The 15,686-nt window shown below is 50.8% G+C and overlaps 1 protein-coding gene across 3 annotated transcripts in view; it reads left to right on the top strand.

Moving 5' to 3' along the window:
* Nucleotides 1–4,092: 4,092 nt before the first annotated feature.
* Nucleotides 4,093–15,686, top strand: part of NLRP12 (NLR family pyrin domain containing 12) — a 30,359-nt gene continuing 18,765 nt past the window's right edge. Inside the window, exons 1-3 of one of the 3 annotated variants that reach the window (XM_027037259.2) lie at nucleotides 4,093–4,669; nucleotides 9,855–9,935; nucleotides 12,896–14,597. In XM_027037259.2, coding sequence (XP_026893060.2) covers nucleotides 4,381–4,669; nucleotides 9,855–9,935; nucleotides 12,896–14,597 — 2,072 coding nt within the window. In that variant the 5' untranslated portion in view covers nucleotides 4,093–4,380. The remainder of the gene's footprint in view (nucleotides 4,670–9,854; nucleotides 9,936–12,895; nucleotides 14,598–15,686) is intronic. The other 2 variants (XM_027037260.2, XM_015078932.3) reach the window with 2 other exon arrangements.

Raw genomic sequence — 15,686 nt, 5'->3', positions numbered from 1 at the left:
TTGGACTCAGAGGCAGGGATCGATTCATTCCTGTGTTTGTAAAAATAGTGCTGAGCTATCCAAGTCCCCAGATATTGCCAATTGTCTTCCTTCCCATGAGAAGAAAGGACTTATTTGAACGGAGATGTATGAAGTAGTTATAGATTCAGCTTTCCTCCGCCCTCCCCTCTGCATTCTTAGAAATCTTTTTCCTCCTGCGACAGTGGTGGGGAAGGAGGTCAGAGAGTGAGTCATTCAGGGAAGCTCATATCTAACTCGTAAAGAACCCAGGTTAGGGGTGCCTGGGTGGCTCAGTTGCTTAAGCATCTGACTTTGGCTCAGGTCATGATCTCATAGTTTATGAGTTCGAGCCCCCTGTGACGGGTGAACCTTCAAACCTTCATTTTACTAAATGAAATAAGCCTGACATAGAAGATCACATATTATATAGTTTCATTTTTTTTAGTTTATTTTTTTATTAAAAATTTTTTAATGTTTTTATTTATTTTTGAGAGAGAGACAGTCAGACAGAGTACAAGCAGGGGAGGGGGAAAGAGAGAGGGAGACACAGAATCGGAAGCAGGCTCCAGGCTCCGAGCTGTCAGCACAGAGCCTGATGCGGGGCTTGAACACATGAACCGTGAGATCGTGACCTGAGTGGAAGTCAGATGCTTAACTGACTGAGGCACCTAGGTGCCCCTAAAAGAATTTTTTTTTTAGGCTTTTATTTATTTTTGAGAGAGAGACAGACAGACAGAGCATGAGCAGGGGAGGGGCAGAGAGAGAGGGAGACACAGAATCTGAAGCAGGCTCCAGGCTCTGAGCTGTCAGCACAGAGCCTGATGCAGGGCTTGAACACATGAACCGTGAGATCATGACCTGAGTGGAAGTCAGATGCTTAACTGACTGAGGCACCTAGGTGCCCCTAAAAGAATTTTTTTTTTAGGTTTTTATTTATTTTTGAGAGAGAGAGAGAGAGAGAGACAGAGCATGAGCAGGGGAGGGGCAGAGAGAGAGGGAGACACAGAATCGGAAGCAGGCTCCAGGCTCTGAGCTGTCAGCACAGAGCCCGACATGAGGCTCGAACTCATGATTCAAGAGATCACCTGAGCCAAAGTCGGACGCTGAACCAACTGAGCCACCCAGGTGCCCCTGAACTGTACTTTTTAAAATAGGTAAAGTGGTAAATGTTATGCAGTGTGTATTTTTACCTCAATAAAAAAAAAAAAAAAATGCTCCATGGCTCCCCATTGCCCTTGGGATTGAGTCCAAGCATCACTTAAGGTGTTTCTGACCTGCCTTGGTACTCTCACCTACTTCATCTCCTGATGTCCTGCTCTCCCTCTACCTGCCAGACCCCCCTGGCCCCTCAGCGTTCCCCCCCACCCCACAACCTGCCCAGCTGTGGTTCCCTCCCCTGCTGAACCCTGCTCACCCTTCAAGACTCACTTCACACACCATGTCCTGCAGAAGGCTTCCTGAACTCTCCAGTCTGTATTTTGTCCCCTTCGTAGCATCTTTCACACTCTGAAATCCACACGCTTGTGTATTTGTTTATTTGTGTTCCTTAATTTTGTCTCCATTAGACAGGAAGTCCCACAGAGGCAGAGAATTTGCTCATCTATCGGGGAGACTTCTGGCGGCCGCAGTACTTAGTGAAAGTCGGAAGATCGAAGTAGGTCACGTTTGAGGGTCAGAGCCCAATACCTCACCTCTGAGATTCCCATTTTACCAAAGTTATGTAAGGACTTGTCCTGCGACCTATTTCTCCATCCTTTGCTGGGCCTTTAGAGGTTTGGAGTCAAGATAAGGTGACTCTCCCAGGGTCACTCTGCTGGTGCGGTGGAGAGGTGCGGGGCCCGGGAGAGGGGCCCCTGTGGGATCTCCATGTGGCACCACCGACCCTGGAAAGTCCGCAAGAACTCTCCCCAGCGTGCAAGTCAGGTGGTCGCTGGCTTCTTGCACAGAAACACTCACGGACTCTCTGCTCCCTGTGGGGGCCGCTCATCTTTCTGAGTCCTGGCGGAATAACGTTCCTGATTCCCTGTCTCCTGCCTCGTGTCAACTGTCTTATCCTCCTGATAAATCCAGACCAGTAATAATAATTGAAAAATTCCTGCACAACATTCCATGAAATTCCCCACCCTTCATCAAGCACTTCACCATTTCCATATGAAAGTGAGGCAAGGGGGGCACCCGGGTGACTTCGGCTCAGGTCACGATCTCACGGTCCGTGAACTCGAGCCCCGCGTCGGGCCCCGCGCTGATGGCTCAGAGCCTGGAGCTACTTCGGATTCTGTGTCTCCCTCTCTCTCTGCCCCTGCCCCACTCACATTCTGTGTCTTTCTCTCTCAAAAATAAATTAACATTAAAAAGATTAAAGTCTTACTTTCCATTCCAAGTAGTTTAACAAAATATATTTATTTATCTATTTTCTCCAAACTGTGCCCTCCCTTAGGTAATGTCTCCATCTTGGGTCACATAAAATGCTATATACATGTGTGATTCATTCATTATACGGCTCATCAAATATAAGAGGGGCATTTACTGTATTCCAGGTGCTGTTCTAGTTGCTGGGAAGAAAATGGGGATCAAAATAGTTTGGGCTATGGGGCGGCTAGTCAGTTAAGTCATGATTGCATGGTTTATGGGTTCAAGCCCTACATCAGAGTCTCGGCTGTCAGCAGAGCCATGTAGGATCCTCTGTCTCCTCTCTCTCTGCCCCTTCCTCATTCGTGCTCTCTCTCTCTCTCTCAAAAATAAATACAATATTCAAAAAACAACAACAAAACCCTATTTGGGGCTCAGTTGAACCCCATTCCCAGGGTAACCGATATCTTTTTTTTTTTTTTTTAAGGTTTATTCAGTTTTCAGAAACAGAGAGAGACAGAGCATGAGCAGGGGAGGGGCAGAGAGAGAGGGAGACACAGAATCTGAAGCAGCTCCTGGCTCCGAGCTATCAGCACAGAGCCTGACACGGGGCTCGAACTCGCAAACCATGAAGTCATGATCTGAGCCAAAGTTGGATGCTTAACCGATTGAGCCACCCACGCACCCCTAGAACACACTTTTTAATATCTGGCTTCCCTTGCTTAACATTATGCCCACAGGCTTTATCCATATTATTTCTTGCAGCTGTGGTTTATTTCTCCTCCTTGTTTAAGGCATTGGAATTGGGAATCCTAGTTCCAGCCCACAGCATCCTAAGTGAAACAATGCTGCTTTGACTGTCTCCTAAAGTAATTATGTCCCTCTGCCAGTCAGTCTGGGCTAAGGTACTGGCAGTAACCAATGAGCCCTCCACCTTCCTGACTTATGGAAACGTTGTTCACGTGCATGGTCTCTATAGCAACATTGTTCACATACATGGTCCCCGGGAGCCTGTTAGCTGTGGCTTCATCTGTATCTTTTTCATTCCTCGCCCAAGGCAGAAAAAAGAGTCTGTATCAGTCCCTTGTGCTGCTATAACAAATCACATGTCCACTCTACATGTGGACTATCTTACAGTTTGGGAGGTCAGAAGTTTGAAACAGGGCTAAAATCGGGGCGTCAGCAGGCTGTTCCGTCGGAGGCTCTGGGTGAGAATCTGTTTCGTCGCCTTTTCCGGCCATCATCACATCACTCCTCCTTCTGCTCCCATCGCCCTTACCCTCTGACCCTGGTCCTCCTTGTGACTTTACTAAGCCCATCTGAACCATCCGGGGTAATGTCCCCATCTCATGAGCCTGGCATTTAATCGCATCTGCAAAGTCTTTTTTGCTCTGTAAGGTAGCACATCACAGGCTCCGGGGATTGGGACACAGACACCTTTGGGGGACCATTGCTCTGCCTACTTACCACACAGTCCCCCTCTGGGATATGGCAGTCTTGTGACAGAGAAAAGAGAAAATAGCAGACCCCTGCGGTCAGGTTTGTAACGTTTCCACCTAGAAGAGAGGTTTGCCCACACGGGTTGACGTTTCACACTCACGCTTGCTCACGGACCATCTGCTCATGCAGGTGGCCTGTCCAAGCCTGATACCAGCAGAATGGGGGTCTAACCACAAGGAGGGCAGTGACTAGCTTGAGGATACTGCAAAGGCCCACGGGCAGGGAGAGGTAGGAAGGAGTGTGGGGAGCCGGGAAGAGGGAGCAGAAGTGAAATTCTTTCTCGCGGTGGACAACTCCTGGGATTTCCTAATCTGCCCAGCTTCCTCTTCTTGGAAGGGAACACCCACCGGTGCGTGGGGCCCAGGCGTCACCTGCAGGGTGAGGAAGCTCTATTTCATCACAAGGACTGTCCTCTCTCGCTCCTCCAGTCTCGCCTGCGGCGGATCAGACGGTGGGCATGTTGGAATCGCACACCTCGTGTGGACACACTCCAGGCTCCGGCTGCTGTCCCTTGGGGTTCACGACGCCCCCATGCCCCGAGCCCCGCTTAGCGACAGCCTCTGTCGCCTCTCGGCCTACCTGGAAGAGCTGGAGGCCGTGGAGCTGAAGAAGTTCAAGATGTACCTGGGCGCGTTGCCGGAGGCTGAGGGGGGCAGGATCCCCTGGGGGAAGCTGGAGCCAGCGGGGCCCCTGGACACCGCACAGCTGCTGGTGGCTCACTGCGGGCCGGCCGCGGCCTGGCCACTGGCGCTGGGCCTCTTCCAGCGCATCCACCGGCGGGACCTGTGGGAGAGAGGACAGAGAGAGGACCCGGTGAGGGGTAAGGAGGCACTGGGCGGTCAGGCCACACCCCGACAGCTCCCTTCCTTGGCTTCTCGCCTCTGCCCTTGGCCTTGCTGGGGCCGCGTTGGGTGTGCAATGCCCAGGCTCCAAGGTCTTTGCCAGGGAAAGTTCCTACTTATCCATAGAGCCCTGGAGGCAATACCCTCTTTGTGAGTTCTTTCCTCTGCCCTGTCCCACCCCTCGTCCTCGAGGGGCATGTCTTCTGTCCTAAGAGATAGTTGGGCTGCTGATCAGACGCTTCTGATTTCCTCCTATAACAAGGCATGCACGTTGCGTAATGATGCGCGCTGTGTTGTGAATGTTGTGTGATAGATATGATTATTATTACACCTATCATAGAGGTGAGAAAACTGAGGCTCAGAAAACCGCCAGTTGCCTCCAGACAAGAGCTGCCAAGATAAAACATGGAATGCTTTTTTTTTTTTAATTAATATTTATTCATTTTTAAGACAGAAAGAGAGGGGCGCCTGTGTGGCTCAGTCAGTTAAGCGTCTGACTTCGGCTCATGTCATGATCTCGTGGTCCATGAGTTCGAGCCCCGCGTCGGGCTCTGTGCTGACAGCTCAGAGCCTGGAGCTTGTTTCTGTGTCTCCCTCTCTCTCTGACCCTCCCCCATTCATGCCTTGTCTCTCTCTGTCTCAAAAATAAATAAACATTAAAAAAATTTTTTTAAAAAAGACAGAAAGAGACAGGGAGAGAGCATGAGTGGAGGAAGGGCAGAGAGAGAGGGAGACACAGAATCTGAAGCAGGCTCCAGGTTCTGAGCTGTCAGCACAGAGTCGGACACAGGGCTTGAATCCACAACCGTGAGAACGTGACCTGAGCCAAAGACAGACGCTTAACCCACTGAGCCACCCAGGTGTCCTTTTACAAACTCCTTATTGGAAATTCAAATAATGTACAAGTGTAAAGCCCCTCCCTTCTCCCATTCCATCTAAACTTCTCCCAGCATTAAGAACTGATAACTATTTCTCCAGACTGAGTCCTTTCTTTAAAAAAAAATTTTTTTAATGCTTGTTTATTTTTGAGAGAGAGAGAGAGAGAGAGGAGGAGGAGGAGGAGGGGCAGAGAGAGAGGGAGACACAGAATCTGAAGCAGGCTCCAGGCTCTGAGATGTCAGCACAGAGCCTGACATGGGGCTTGAATTCATGAACAGTGAGATCATGACCTGAACCGGAGTCGGATGCTCAGCTGAATGAGTCATCCAGGTGCCCCAATTTTTAAATTTTTTTAAATGTTTATTTATTTTTGAGAGACTGCAAGTGGGAGAGGGGGAGAGAAAGAGGGAGACAGAATCTGAAGTAGGCTCCAGGCTCTGAGCTGTCAGCGCAGAGCCCAACATGGGGCTCAAATCCATGGACCACGAGATCATGACCTGAGCTGAAGTCAGTCACTTAACCAACTGAGCCATCCAGGCGCCCCTCTTTTTTTCTTTAAAGTAATCCCTAGAGGGGCCCCTGGGCGGCTCAGTTGGTTGAGCATCCGACTTCAGCTCAGGTCATGATCTCACAGTCTGTGAGTTCAAGCCCTGTGTCGGGCTCTGTGCTGACAGCTCAGAGCCTGGAACCTGCTTCAGATTCTGTGTCTCCCTCTCTCTCTGCCCCTCCCCTGCTCATGCTCTGTTTCTCTGTCTGTCAAAAATAAACATTAAAAAAATTAAAGTAATCCCTAGAGATGCCCAATGTTGGGCTCAAGTTCATCACCCTGAGATGAGGAGTCGCATACTCTACAGACTGAGCCAGCCCAGTGCCTCTTTTGTTTCTAGCTTTTTTGTTTTGTTTTTTTGATGTTCATTTGTTTATTTTGAGAAAGAGAGAGAGAGAAAGTGAGCACATGCAAATTGGGGAGGGGCACACAGAGAGAGAAACCCAAGCAGGCTCCACACTGTCAGCCCAGAACCCGATGTGGGGCTCAAACCCATGAACCATGAGATCATGACCTGGGCCGAAACCAAGAGTCAGATGCTTACCTGACTGAGCCACCCAGGCACCCCTGTTTTGCTTCTTTAAAGTAGCCATCCGAATAAGTATGAAGTCTGATTCCTATCACTTTTGATTGGTTTCACTGGGGCATCATATCAGAGTCCTTGTTTCCCCAAACCTCACACATCCAGGCTTTGTCAAATCCCAGCACTTACAGCTCTAAGCATTTCCCCCCCACTTCTGCGCCCAGCGCCCAGCGGGTGACCCACCTTGCATGTGGCTGACTGCCGCCTGCTATGCTTGCCCCTCACCCCTCACCTCTCCTTACAGGCTTTCCCCACTCAGCAGCACAATAATCTTTACAACCATGGATTAAATCACCCCCTCCCTTGCTTTCAAGCCTCCAGTAGCCTCCTGTTGTGAGTAGATTGTAATCCAAATTGCTCAAGGTGTTCCCACAAGGCCCGCTGAGCCAGTCTCTCCAAACCCACCCAGCACTTACCCCGAAGCTCATTGCTGTTGTGTCATTGTGTTCTTCCCCAGGACCTTTACACTTGCTGCCTTAGGTTGTTTTGGTTTGGTTTTGTTTTGTTTTTTTCTGCTTAGAATGGCCCTGCTCACATATCTGGCCCTTTGCCATTCAGATCTCAGATTAAGTACCTTATCCTCTGTTCTGATCACCCCCTATTCACCCCACTGGTGAAGGAGACATATCCCACCCTAAGTGGTTTCAGATGGCTGAACACAGACACCAAACACAGGATGGATGAGACTAACATTTGTCACCTACACTCACAGCTCAGAAGAAGAGACCCCATGCACCATGGGAGTCTCACTGGGTTGATTTCAGGAAGGTAGTGAACCTCAAGGGGCTGCAGGAGGCAGCCTTTGTAGACAGAGGAGTGTGGGGGCTTTGGGATTGTTGGAAGAGGACAATGTTGGCTTGTCTGGATAATTTCACGGGCCAGCAGGGAACTGGAACTCGGGAGAATGAGGACCAGTGAGGTGCAGTCGGTCTAGGAGGTGGGGATGAGGCAGCTGGTCCAATTCTAGTAGGAACACTAGCCAAGGGGGCAGGCTGTGTCACTAGGTGGGGACACACCTGGCCAGAGCACGGGAACTCACACTGAGGCTTACACTCTGGGGTCCTGTGAGATCAAAGATGTCCAGGAAGCACTTGGAATATTTGATCTTACAATACACCCACAGAAAAGCCATTCTTGCACCCAAACTAAAATACTACTCTTAATTACTCTGTCATGTACTCTTATTTCATTGTAAAGACAATTTCCATCATTATCTGAAGTTTTGTGAAGTGTTTCCTTTTTTTTCTTTTTTTTGAAAGAGAGAAAGAGAGAGAGAGGGAGAGAAGAATCTTAAGCAGGCTCCACACTCAACACAGAGCCCGATGCACAGCTCAATCCCAGGATCCTGGGATCACAACCTGAGCCAAAATTAACAGATGCTCAACTGACTGAGCGACCCAGGCTCTCCTGAAAAGTTTGTTTTTTATGTGCTCAACTCTCCACACCATAGAGAGTAAGGTCCACGGGGTAGAGACCTTGTGTCTTGCTTATTGCTATGTATCCAATGCTAGGAAAATGCATGGATAACACTGGTGCCCAAAATAGGTATATTTTTTGGATGGCTGGATGAATGGATGGATGGGGTAGGTGGGTGGGTGGATGGATGGAATGGGAGGATGGGTAGGTGGATGGATGGATGGATGGGTGGGTGGGTGGAGGGATGGATGGAGGGATGGGTGGATGGATGGGTGGATGGAGGGATGGATGGATGGGTGGATGGGTGGTTGGATGGAAGGATGGATGGATGGGTGGATGGATGGATGGAGGGATGGATAGATGGATGGATGGATGGGTGGATGGGCAGATCGATGGATGGATGGATGGGTGGGTGGATGGATGAATGGATTGATGGGTAGATGGGTAGATGGATGGATGGAGATGGAGGGATGGTTGGATGGATGGGTGGGTGGGTGGATGGGTGGGTGGTGGATGGAGGGATGGAGGGATGGATGGGTGGATGGATGAGTACATGGATGGATGGGTGGATGGATGGATGGTTGGGTGGGTGCATGGGTAGATGGATGGATGGAGATGGGTGGATGGATGGATGGGTGGATGGATGAATGGATTGATGGGTGGGTAGATGGGTAGATGAATGGATGGAGATGGAGGGATGGTTGGATGGATGGGTGGGTGAGTGGATGGGTGGATGGATGGGTAGATGGATGGATGGAGATGGAGGGATGGTTGGGTGGATGGGTGGGTGGTGGATGGAGGGATGGAGGGATGGATGGGTCGATGGGTGGATGTATGGGTAGATGGAGGATGGAGATGGATGGATGGATGGATGGATGGATGGATGGATGGAGGGATGGATGGATGGGTGGATGGATGAATGGATTGATGGGTGGGTAGATGGGTAGATGAATGGATGGAGATGGAGGGATGGTTGGATGGATGGGTGGGTGGGTGGATGGGTGGGTGGTGGGTGGTGGATGGAGGGATGGAAGGGTGGATGGGTGGATGGGTGGATGGATGGAGGGATGGATGGATGGATGGGTGGATGGGCAGATCGATGGATGGATGGATGGGTGGGTGGATGGATGAATGGATTGATGGGTGGGTGGATGGGTAGATGGATGGATGGAGATGGAGGGATGGTTGGGTGGATGGGTGGGTGGGTGGATGGGGGGGTGGTGGATGGAGGGATGGAGGGATGGATGGGTCGATGGGTGGATGTATGGGTAGATGGAGGATGGAGATGGATGGATGAATGGATGGATGGATGGATGCATGGATGGGTGGATGAATGGATGGATAGATGGATGCATGGATGGGTGGATGAATGGATGGATAGATGGATGAGGTGTGGGCAAAGACTGAAGGAGAGGGAGGAAATCCAAGCTGACTCACAACTTCCTGCCTGAAAGGATTTGTTGGATCGATGGAGGTGCTGATCCCCACAATGTGTACCCAGGAAGGAGAGTGGGTTATTCAGAGCAAGTGTTTTCAGCAGTAATGCATGTGAGGTGAATGCCAAACATTCTGGGGTGTGGGTGGACAGAGAATTATCATGTAGACAGTCTGATGTAATAGTAACTAGTATTTTTTAATTGACATATAAGTTATATTAGCTTCAGGCATTCAAAGTAGCTAATATTATTGAGAGCTAGCCAGATATATGCTAGCTGATCTTCCAAAATTTCTCTTCCAGATACTCCACCTGATGGCTCATCCTCACTGGAGAGCCAGTCAGTATGTTGTCTGGAAGTCTTTCCTGGAACTCCAAGGAAAGGTGAGTCATGAGCCGTGTATCTGGTAGAATACACAAGGCTACATGTATCAGACTGTCCAATGGACTAGATCAAGCAAAAAAAAAAAAAAATTTAATGTTTGCATTAAAGAAAAGCATAACAAGAAATCTTGACATGGGTGGTTTCTGCACATAAACTCTGCCTTATGTGGCCGGTTAGCAACACCATCAAATCCCCAACTTCCTCTGTTACACTTGTCCTAAGATTTGTCACCTCATGGTTGCAAGATGGCAACCAAACCATTTCATGCAAGTGAATTCCAAGCAGGGAAAAAAAAAAAAGAGAGAGAAAAGATTTTCCTCTTCATGAGAGTATCATTTTTTTAAAATTTATTTTATTTTGAGAGAGAGACAGACAGACAGACAGACAGACAGCAGGGGAGGGGCAGAGAGAGAAGGAAGGAGTGAGAATCCCAAGCAGGCTCCACACTGTCAGCACAGAGCCCAATGCAGGGCTCGAACTCATGAACTGTGAGATCGTGACCTGAGCCAAGATCAAGAGTCAGTTGCTCAGCTGACTGAGCCACCCGTCCATCCATCCATCCACCCATAAAATCTTTTCAACAAGCTTCCCCCTTCCCGGTGGTCATCCCTTTGCACCTCATTGGTCGGAACTGGGGCACATTCCCAGACCAGCCACTGGCAACAGGGAATGAGATTGTTCATGACTGGTTTAGCCAAACTGTGATTCATCCTCTGGGGCTTGTGAAGGGACAGCATATGGCTGGTATCAGGCATCAGCTCCCGGGGCATCTGGCTGGCTCAGTAGTGGAGCATGTGACTCTTGATCTCTGGGTTGCGAGTTAGAGCCCCACTTTCAGTGTAGAGATTGCTTTAAAATAAAATCTAAAAAGGGGCTCCTGGGTGGCTCAGTCGGTTAAGCGGCCGACTTCAGCTCAGGTCATGACCTCACAGTTCATGAGTTCAAGCCCCACATCGGGCTCTGTGCTGACAGCTCAGAGCCTGGAGCCTCCTTCAGATTCTGTGTCTCTGTCTCTCTCTGTTCCTCCCCCACTCACACTATGTCTCTCTCTCTCAAAAATAAATAGAGATTAAAATTTTTTTTTTAAAAATCTAAAAAAAAAAAAAAAAAGAACAGCATCCATCACCTTAATAAAATTGGGACTGTTGGTGAAGAAGAAATGAGTATGGGCTGCTGGACAGAGAGTATCATTGTCAACAAGAACACAAATGATTCTGGACATCTTTCAAAGGTATCTTTATGCACCGGGCATAGCACATGGCCAATATGTGGTAACTCCATTTTCGTTCTCATCATTATTTTAAACTTTTCTATTTTCCTAATATTCCCCATTTCTGAAAATAAGAGCCCTTTCTCTACAGGAAAAGACTAGGACTTCTACAAAATCCAAGCATTACTGTCACAATTATCTTTGTTCAATTTAAAAAAAAAATGTAGGGGTGCCTGGGTGGCTTAGTCGGTTAAGGGTCCGACTTCAGCTCAGGTCATGATCTCACGGTCCGTGAGTTCGAGCCCCACGTCAGGCTCTGGGCTGATGGCTCAGAGCCTGGAGCCTGCTTCCGATTCTGTGTCTCCCTCTTTCCCTGCCCTTCCACCATTCATGCTCTGTCTCTTTCTGTCTCAAAAATAAATAAACGTTAAAAAAAATTAAAAAAAAAAAAGTCACACTGGAGACAGAGAGTGGACCAGGGGCTGGGGGTGGGGGAGGAATGGGGAGTTAGTGTTTAATAGGCACAGAGTTTCTGTTGAGGACGAACGAAAATTTCTGGAAATGGACCGTGCTGATGATTGCACAACGTTGTGAATGCGCTTAATATCATTGAGTCAGTCTTACCCTTAAAAACGGTTAAAATGCTACATTTTATGTTATGTGTATTTTCCTAGAATTCAAAATAAAAGAGTGCATGCATTCCTTTTGAGAGAGTCCCAGGATCAAATTTAGATCTCTTTTTTAACCTTCCTTTAGGCAGGAACCATTCCTTTAGGTCCAATATTATGGACCTCTGGGGACATTCAAATACAAAAGGATGCTTGCTTTTTTTTTTTTTTTTTTTGAGAGGGAGAGATAGCAGGGGAGGGGCAGAGAGAGAGAATCCCAAACAGGTTCTGCACTGTCAGTGCAGAGCCCAATGTGGGGCTCAAACTCACAAACTGTGAGACATGACTTGAGCAGAAATCAAGAGTCAGATGCTTAACTGACTTAGCCCACCAGCCACCCTGGCCCCCACCCACAGGATGGTCGTAGCTGGTGCCCCACCCCTCAGTTGCTAGGGCCCCAAATATCTCCAGACCTTGCTAGAAACCCCCTAGGGGAGGACACAATCATCCTGGTGAGCACCACTGTTCTAGATTGTGCATTCACATCTATACCAAGTAGATTTCCCCAAAGAGGCATTTAGCAAGGGGCTTAGAGAGCAGACAAGTTCTCCAGTGCCCACGCACACCGGCCTTTTTTCAAAGGCAGAAACCTTGGGAGCGCTGCCTTCTCAAACTTCAGCGTGCAGGCAAATCAGACAGTGGTCCTGGTAGGGATACAGTTGGGGGTTCTGTAGCTGGGGAGTGGGGCTCACTTTCCCATTTGTGACCAGCTCCTTGTGGGCCCAGGTGGGATTTCAGTGTCTTCCCCGGGAGGACCCGAGTGAACCCGTGGCTGAGGCTGACAGCCTCCTCTAGGTGCCCTTGCTGTGTTCCATCAGCAGGTGCTGGAGGTGCTCCAGGACGTGGACACCCCATCTGAGTCGCCAGGATAGACCCCTGTGCCCGAGGACAGTTTCCCTGTTAGTGCCTTTGCTTCCCATGAGAACAGTACCAAGCCCCCCAGGCTCCATCCAGAAAAGCATCCCGAGGATATCGCAGAACAAATAGGCACCAAGAGACCGTGGTTTGCTTTCGCCCGCCGATCCACGAACAGTGGCTGATGAGTCTCCCATGGACCCCCCTCCTCACTCCCCTCCCTTAGATCCCCGGGAAACCTACAAGGACTACGTCCGCAGGAAGTTTCGGCTGATGCAAGACCGCAATGCGCGCCTGGGGGAATGCGTCAACCTCAGCCGCAGGTACACCCGCCTCCTCCTGGTGAAGGAGCACTCAACTCCCATGTGGGCCCAACAGAAGCTTTTGGACACAGGCTGGGGACAGGCAAGAGCCGTGGGGCACCAGGCCAGCCTCATCCAGATGGAGACCCTCTTTGAGCCGGACGAGGAGCGCCCCGAGCCCCCGCGCACTGTGGTCCTGCAGGGAGCGGCCGGGATGGGCAAGTCCATGCTGGCCCACAAGGTGATGCTCGACTGGGCCGACGGGAAGCTCTTCCAAGGCAGGTTTGATTATCTCTTCTACATCAACTGCAGGGAGATGAACCAGAGCACCTCGGAGCAGAGCGCCCAGGACCTCATCTCCAGCTGCTGGCCGGAGCCCAGCGTGCCCCTCCAGGAGCTTGTCCGAGTCCCCGAGCGCCTCCTGTTCATCATCGATGGCTTCGACGAGCTAAAACCCTCTTTCCACCACCCTCAGGGCCCCTGGTGCCTCTGCTGGGAGGAGAAACGGCCCACGGAGCTTCTCCTCGGCAGCCTGCTTGGGAAGAAGCTGCTGCCTGAGCTGTCCATGATCATCACCACCAGGCCCACGGCTCTGGACAAGCTCCAGCGCTTGCTGGAGCATCCCAGGCACGTGGAGATCCTGGGCTTCTCGGAGGCCGAGAGGCGGCAGTACTGCTACAAGTATTTCCACAATGCGGAGCAGGCCGCTCAAGTCTTCAGCTTCATGAGGGACAACGAGCCCCTGTTCACTCTGTGCTTTGTCCCCATGGTGTGCTGGGTCGTGTGCACCTGCCTCAAGCAGCAGCTGGAGGACGGGGGGCTCCTACGACAGACGTCCAGGACCACCACGGCCGTGTACCTGCTCTACCTCCTGAGTCTGATGCAGCCCAAGCCGGGGAGCCCCACCCTGCACCCCCCGGCCAACCAGAGGGCGCTGTGCTCTCTGGCGGCGGACGGCGTGTGGAATCAGAAGATCCTCTTTGAGGAGCAGGACCTCCGGAAGCATGGCCTCGATGGGGCAGATGTCTCCTCCTTCCTCAACATGAACATCTTCCAGAAGGACATCAACTGTGAAAAGTTCTACAGCTTCATCCACCTCAGCTTCCAGGAATTCTTTGCCGCCATGTACTACATCCTGGGCGCCGGGGAGACCGGGTCCAGCCCAGAGCAGAGCGTGACGAGGCTGTTGGCGGAGTACGGGTTTTCGGGAAGGAGCTTCTTGGGGCTCACCGTGCGCTTCCTGTTTGGCCTCCTGAACGAGGAGACAAGGAGCTACCTGGAGAAGAGTCTCTGCTGGGAGGTCTCGCCTCACGTCAAGCTGGAGCTGCTGGCCTGGATCCAAAGCAAAGCTCGGAGCGAGGGCTCCACCCTCCAGCAGGGCTCCCTGGAGCTCTTCAGCTGCCTGTACGAGATCCAGGAGGAGGAGTTTATCCAACAAGCCCTGAGCCACTTTCGAGTGCTTGTCGTCGGCAACATCACCACCAAGATGGAGCACGTGATTGCCTCCCTGTGCGTGAAAAACTGCAGGAACGCCCTGACCGTGCGCCTGCACGGGGCTGCCTACAGCCCGGAAGAGCACGATGGCGGGAAATGGACTTCCGGGCCCCAGGCGCTACCCGCACCGTCGTAAGTACCCGGTGGGGCTCACTCTCCAAGTTCATGATCTCAGCTGGGGATGATTTTTGCCCCCACCCCAGGAGACACTTGGCAATATCCGGGGAAGGGTTGGGTGGTCACCACTAGAGGAGGTGGGGGGAGGGGAGGTTGCTATGGTATCTGGAGGGAAGAGGCCAGGGATGCTACAAAGATATCCCACGGGGGGCGCCTGGGTGGCTCAGTTGGTTAAACGTCCGACTTCGGCTCAGGTCATGATCTCACGGTCTGTGGGTTCGAGCCCCGCCTCGGGCTCTGTGCTGACAGCTCGGAGCCTGGAGCCTGCTTCACATTCTGTGTCTCCCTCTCTCTCTGCCCCTCCCCCGCTCATAATCTCTCTCTGTCTCTGTCTCTCAAAAATAAATAAACATTAAAAAAAAAAAAAAAAAAGACATCCCACCGTGCCCAGGACGGCCCCCCACAACACAGGATGGTCTGGTCCTCACGTTGTCAACAGTGCCCAGGTTAGTGTCCTGCTCCTAAACAGGACTCCTTAGGACTAAATTGGGGCCCCTGTCAAGGACAGTGTTTCCAGCCAACAAATGTTATCACGGGCACTTTCCTACAGAGTCCAGACAGCGGTGAACACGCCAGCGGTGCCCCCTGCCAGGACTAACATCCTCATGGGAAGGGAGAGAGCCAAGGGCAGTAAATAAGTCAACAGGCAAACGAGCAAACAAGACTCGATCATTGGGGTAGTTTCAGATAGAACTGCTATGAGGAAAATAAAACAGGGCGGGGTGATAGGCGGCCACAGGGAGGGCTGGGCTGTGTGAAGGGGGTGGATGAAGGAAGGAAGATCTCAGGAAGTGACTCCTTGAGCTTGTTGGCTAAGATTTTTTTTTTTTAATTAAAAATTTTTTAGTGTTTATTTTTGAGAGAGACAGAGTGTGAATGGGGGAGGGGCAGGGAGGGAGGGAGACAAAATCTGAAGCAGGCTCCAGGCTCTGACTTGTCAGCACAGAGCCTGATGCAGGGCTTGAACCCACGGACTGTGAGATTGTGACCTGAGCCGAAGTCGGATGCTTAACGAAGTGAGCCACTCGGGTGCCCCACTAAGAC

The sequence above is a fragment of the Acinonyx jubatus genome, chromosome E2 (genome assembly GCF_027475565.1).
Source record: "Acinonyx jubatus isolate Ajub_Pintada_27869175 chromosome E2, VMU_Ajub_asm_v1.0, whole genome shotgun sequence".
NCBI lineage: Eukaryota > Metazoa > Chordata > Mammalia > Carnivora > Felidae > Acinonyx > Acinonyx jubatus.
This window is presented reverse-complemented; position numbering and strand designations above follow the sequence as displayed.